Source organism: Herpailurus yagouaroundi, unplaced genomic scaffold (assembly GCF_014898765.1).
Source record: "Herpailurus yagouaroundi ecotype Mexico unplaced genomic scaffold, PumYag 195, whole genome shotgun sequence".
Classification (NCBI taxonomy): Eukaryota; Metazoa; Chordata; class Mammalia; order Carnivora; family Felidae; genus Herpailurus; species Herpailurus yagouaroundi.
This window is the reverse complement of record NW_024412426.1, coordinates 3,610,100-3,616,099: the sequence shown is the minus strand read 5'-3', so window position 1 is coordinate 3,616,099 and position 6,000 is coordinate 3,610,100. Positions and strand designations below refer to the sequence as shown.

Genomic DNA, 6,000 nt, shown 5'->3' with positions numbered 1-6,000 from the left:
CGGGTCCGGGGAGGCGGGCGGATGCCCCGCGCCCCCGCCCCCCCCTCCCGAGCGCTGCCGTCGCCTCTTCCTCCGCGCTTCTAACATCCTCCCTGGCTTGCCTGCCCTCCGGTCCGGGACTTCATTCTCATCTGTGCCCCCCGTGCCTTCACCTCCTTCTGGCTTTTGCTCCCCTCCCCCTACTCCCGTCCTTCCTCCTTTCGCTGTCTTAGCCCCCACTTTCTTCCTCTCACCTTCCTGCCCTCTTTTCTAGGCCCTTCTCCTTTTTTTCCACCCTGAGTCAAAGGTTAAACAAATACCCCTTTGCCGCAAATGAACATTGTTAGCGTAACTCGTTTTGCTAAGGCGAGAGACCGTTCTAAGGCACGATCGATGTGCAGGAATGGTAGTGGTTCGGGTACCCAGGTTCTCCTAGCTGGGAAAGGGGATCGTGTCCCTGCAACAGCCTCCTTTCACTCGTGTCGTCAGTTTGGAAATACTGAGGGGGTCTGAAGCAAGTGGGTCTGTTTTTCTTCCCCAAAGTCCAGACAGCAGACTGCAGTGAGGCGCGGTGCGGGGACGGCCACTGATTAGTTAGTGGGGATAGTATTATCGTTTGCTAAATATATTATGACATACCCTGTGCCTCCGTGAACAGCTCCCTTGACCTTGTGCGGCTCCTCCTCCCTCGCTCTCTGTCCCCCTCTGGAATTTCCCGGAGAGATCACCGAGGTACTACACCGCGAAAGCTTAGACCCTCGATTTTTCTCGTGTTTTTGTGCTGGAGGCGATTTCTATGTTAGTGACTATTTGGATGTGGATGATCCATTTTCCTTTTTAAATGAATTTTTCTTTCACCTCAGAAAGACAGGACGGACGCCCATGTGAGAATGGCTGTGACTTTGGAAGAAGCTCCGTGGCTGGGCTGGATCTTGGTGAAAGCCCTGTTGAGGTTTGCCTTCATGGTCGCCAACAACCTGGTTGCTCTTTTATCCTACCTCTGCTATGTAATTGTACTTCAGCCCCTTCGACTGCTGGACAGTAAGCGGTTCTGGTATATTGAAGGATTCATGTATAAATGGCTTTTAGGAATGGTGGCTTCTTGGGGATGGTATGCTGGATATACAGGTAAGAGTGTGAGCACTTTTGTTTAACGCGTATGAAACAATTTATAATGTTATGCCTAAGTCAGGAGCCATGATTAAATATATATTACATTTGGGGTTGAAGACGCCTTGATGTTTTGGCTATTAAAAAAATAAATAGAAAACAATTCTATTGAGTTTTTTTTTTTTTTTTTTTTTTCAGAATCCCAATTTAGGAACGATGATATTTTCAGATGTATAATTTCATAGTTACATCCTGATAAATTCCTTAAATAGTATGTTTTTAATGTGATTGACATTGATTCAAACCGGTCTGCCAAGGCTCACCTAGAAGAATAGGAGTGGGTTATATAGGACTTGAGGGCTTATAAAATGAGATAACATATTTAGCCCATAAACACATTAGGAATTTAGAAAAAGGACTGGGCCATATTTGTGCTAAGATAGTTTAATAAGTTTTTTCATTTAATGTAGTATTGTGTTAACATTTTGAGTCAAGCAAAACATGGCTTTCTTTCTGTGATGTATGTTTCTTTTGTTTACTAGAATCTATATTTTAATCTCATACATGAATATTAAATATAAGAATTAAGTTTTATCTATGCCAAACTCATTTATGTTCTGAGTGTCTTTAAGTAGATTTATATTTCTGCCTTTAAACTGCATTTTGGGGAGCCAGATTAATGCTGTTCTGAAGTGGACTTTTAAAGAACTAAATGAGAAGTAGCGTTTATTTTTATTTTCTCTTTATAAGCCTTATGTGCTTTGAGAACTTGGGCCTCTGATGTGAAAATTCTTTGTTTATTATATTCATTTGACTTTTTTTCCCTAAGAATTACGAAGATGAAAAAAAAAAAGCATTGAGGTTTCTAGCACTTGTCTTAGACATTGAAGCTGTTATCATAGGATTTTATAATGGATAGTTTCCTTAGAGATCATGCTGCAGATGCTGCGGTCAGTAGAGTCTAGTTCACAGCTTGGAAAAGTGAGGAGGGTATGAGGGTGCTCTCGGGGTCACACAGCATGGCAGTTCCCCGTTTTAAATTCTCTGTCTCCTTTCCTGCCCAGGCTGCATCTGTAGATTTTATCCATATACATAAAAAAAGGACTGACAACACATAGCTTTTATGGAGTCCAACAGACTCTTGCTAGGTCAGAGTGCTCTCAGTTGCCCCAGATGAAGTCTTTTCCTTTTGGCAATGCTATTTATTATCCTGCAAGACCCAAAGCTCCTGGGATAGTGTGTGCATTGCTTCCCTGTCACGGGTCTTGTTGAGATCCCATGCCCTTTGGGTACAGTAGGTGAGCTTCTAGTCCTCTTTTAGGACCTTGTGGTAGCAGTAGTAGTGGTAGAGGGGGAAAAAATGAAGTTCTCAACTATGGTGCTGAATTCTTACCTGAAGTACTGCTGTCTTAGAATTGCTTTGTTCTGTGTAGTTTTAAGCTTCCGCAAATATGATATGTGGTACTCGTGACTTTGTTCTTTGTATTGTATACTTGTTGGCCAGTTTTAAGTCAACTCATAGATTAGAGTTCTAGAAGTTCATTCTACTTAAACACAATGAAATTAGTGAAATGTTTGTGCCCGTGTGTGTGGTTTGTTTGTGTTTAAGGGTTAGCATGATGAGAAGCTGAAAAAAAATTGGCATTGACCTTGAGATTGTAGTGAGTGCAGTGATGCTGCTTGAAGTTAAAGTGAGTTAACCTTTGGCCACAGCATGGCTGCAAGGCATTTCTGAGGATATTTTCTTGTGGTGTCTTTCCCTTGCTGACTGTGGAACTGCGCAGTTTCTTTTGCCACCTGCTTGGAAAGTGGTCCTGGCATGATCTGCATATTTTAGTCTCTCTGAAGCATCTGTTCTCTTCAGGCTACTGCATTCTAACCATTTAAATATAGAATATTTTAGTGTTTATATTTTAAATGGTTTTCCAATAGGTAGAATGCTTTGAGAGGGTTTGATCATAAGGAAACACAATCAAGAGGTCAAACAAATGTAGAAATGACTTTTGTGGAAAGCCACAGCTGGGTCTAAAGCAACATAAGCAGGGGATTGGTGAGCAGATGTACCCATGAAAGAGCCTAGGAGGTTACATTAGCCTTTGTCTGGATTATGTATTCCATTTCTTCCCTTTGTATCAAGAGGAAGGTGGGATTCAGTTTTTTCCTTTCCCTGTGCTTAAGTTTCACAGACAGAAAATTGAACACTGCCAAAGGGATTCTGCTCGGCAGATCTAAAATGTTCATATTTCAGAATAGAAATCGCCAAACTTTGTTGAAAAACACTTCTAAGGACAACTTAAATATTAAGTAATGAAATGTTAATTGGGAAGTTGGAGATTGAATATTTGTGTATAATATCATTTTTTCAAATTGTGACATTGAGTCTAAGACAAGTGAGTTAGCCAGCTCTGCTGCTTTTGTTGATTATCTAACCTACGCTATCCCAAAGGTAGGTACTTGGGCGAATGCAACTATTTAAATTTAAATTAATTAAAATGAAAAAAAAACGTTAAAATACACTTTCCCAGTCACATCAATCACCTTTCAAGTGCTCTATATTAGGTGGGTGGTGGCTACTGTATTGGAGAGCACAGATACAGAACACTTCCATCCCCAGAGAAAGTTCCATTGGATAGATCTGATAAATACTAAGTATGGCTTTTTCCTTTTTCTTAGGAAAAATGCATTTTGTCTTTATAAAAAGAATATTTTTCTGAACATAGTTCTAAACAGATTTCTTTGGGGATGATAGGAGGATTTGTTAAAGTCTTATAAAATTGTGTTTTAATTTTTTTTAAATTTATTTTATTTTTTTGAGAGAGAACCTCAAGCAGGCTCAACACCCAGAGTGGAGGCTGATGTGGGGCTTGGGGCTTGATCTCACGATGCTGAGACTATGACCTGAGACAAAACCAAGATTCAGAGGCTCAATCGTCTGAGCCACCCAAGTGCCCTAAAATTGTCTTTTAATTTGAGGCAAATGTCACAAAAACTACTGCTTTAAACTCAGACTTGCTTCTTGGATGGTGAATGGCAAGGCCAGTCAAAGAACTTGAATGAACATTCTTATACTTAGTTTGTGTTTTTAGAGCTGGAGTACTGTCTGTGGACCCAGAACATGGAGAAAGAGATTTTCTGGTCTTTCTGCCTGTTTGTGACTTTCCAGGGGAACGTATTTCTTTTTTTTTTTTTTTTTAAGTTTATTTATTTATTTTTGAGAGAGATAGAGAATGGAGGAGGGACAGAGAGAGATGGAGAGAGAGAATCCCAAGCAGGCTCTGCGCTGTCAGTGGGAAGCCTGATGTAGGGCTCGAACTCATGAACTGTGAGATCATGACCTGAGCAGAAATCAAGAGTCAGGTGCTCAACCGACAGCCATCTAGGCACCCCCAAGAGAACACATTTGTTGAAAGAACTCTGAGGACATTGGAGTTTGTTCATCCCTAGCTTGCTACTAGGTAGTGATGTAGTTGTTACCACATTTCCTTTCATGGGAAATGCTGTACAAACATCTCATGTTGAGTAAAAGTTGTATACTGTCTTTGACCTAATATTTTGAGAGCAAACAAGATGAGGTACTAGCTTAACTAATGATCTTCTGTATATTTTATTCAAATCTGGGATAAATCACTTTCCTCCTCCCAATTTAAGTGAAGCATGGCAAATTTCAGAGTGTTTTTCTTTTTTTACATAAAATGTGTTTAAAATAGTTCAATTTTTGTTCACTTTATTTATTTTAAATGTTTATTTATTTATTTTTAAGAGAGAGAGAGTGGGGGAGGGACAGAGAAAGAGAGAGAGAAAGAATCCCAAGCAGGCTCCACACTGCAGAGCCCAAAGGGCTCGATCTCATGAACTATGAGATCATGAACTGAGCCAAGGTCAAGAGCCCACCTGAGCCACACAGGCACTCCCCATTCACTTATTTTAATAAATTTATTGTTTCCCATCCAAACACCTTTAGTTAAAGTCTCTTATACAAAATCATTTAAAAAATATTCATTGTAAGTGGAAGCTCCAGAATTTCTAAATTTTTTTTTTTTAAACGTTTATTTATTTTTGAGACAGGGAGAGACAGAGCATGAACGGGGGAGGGTCAGAGAGAGGGAGACACAGAATCTGAAACAGGCTCCAGGCTCTGAGCTGTCAGCACAGAGCCTGACGCGGGGCTCGAACTCACAGACCATGAGATCATGACCTGAGCCAAAGTCGGCCGCTTAACCGACTGAGCCACCCAGGTGCCCCCAGAATTTCTATATAGAATAATTGTCTTTGGGCCATAGTCTGGCAGAAGGGAGCTGGGGTGTCAGGAGGCTTGCCACCAGTTTGTTTCTGCCCAGAAAACACTCTTTCCCTCAGATTGAGTATTTGTGGCTTTAGGGAAAGCGGATGGAGATTAGGTTTAGCTTCCCCCCATTCCCCAAGTGACAGCTGGCATGACTCCATTAGTCCTTGTGGGTTATTTGATTATTTGATAGTGTTTTACCTTTTTTGCTGGGATACACATTTATTGTGTGAGAAAAACTATTAGGAATTCTATCTGACATCAAAACTCTAGAGATTAAAAATATATCTCCTAGAGCAGTATTTTTCCGCCTTTGAGTCATAAGCCAATTTAGTGTGTCAGGCTGAACATTGAAAAACAGTGAAATAGAATAGAATGAAGATAAAAAGATCAGAAATGTGTATCTGTACTGGGGAGTGCTACAGGATGTATTTTTTACTATAAGCCCACTCAACATTTGAAAGGAACTGTTCTAGTGGAAAGAGCCCTGCAGTTTAGAGTTGGGAGTCACATGGCTTAATCTGGCTTTAACTTTAACATCTCTGCTCACTGGTGGGGGTGAGATCCTTACCTGCTCAGTGCCCACAGCGCTGTGAACTCTTTACAGGTAGAGCTGTGGTCTTTATAAC

General features: G+C 40.8%; 1 protein-coding gene and 1 long non-coding RNA gene across 3 annotated transcripts in view; one reads left to right on the top strand and one right to left on the bottom strand.

Annotated features, from left to right (window-relative positions):
* The window catches only part of LOC121011748 (uncharacterized), a 35,118-nt gene extending 34,410 nt beyond the window's left edge, over nt 1–708 (bottom strand). Inside the window, exon 1 of the long non-coding RNA XR_005781735.1 lies at nt 619–708. This is a non-coding gene — a long non-coding RNA (uncharacterized LOC121011748). The remainder of the gene's footprint in view (nt 1–618) is intronic.
* The window catches only part of LPGAT1 (lysophosphatidylglycerol acyltransferase 1), a 114,826-nt gene that overhangs the window by 39,059 nt on the left and 69,767 nt on the right, over nt 1–6,000 (top strand). Inside the window, exons 1-2 of one of the 2 annotated variants that reach the window (XM_040446390.1) lie at nt 696–711; nt 843–1,107. In XM_040446390.1, coding sequence (XP_040302324.1) covers nt 870–1,107 — 238 coding nt within the window. In that variant the 5' untranslated portion in view covers nt 696–711; nt 843–869. Of the gene's footprint in view, nt 1–695; nt 712–842; nt 1,108–6,000 lie in introns of those variants that run through there. The other variant, XM_040446389.1, reaches the window with a different exon arrangement.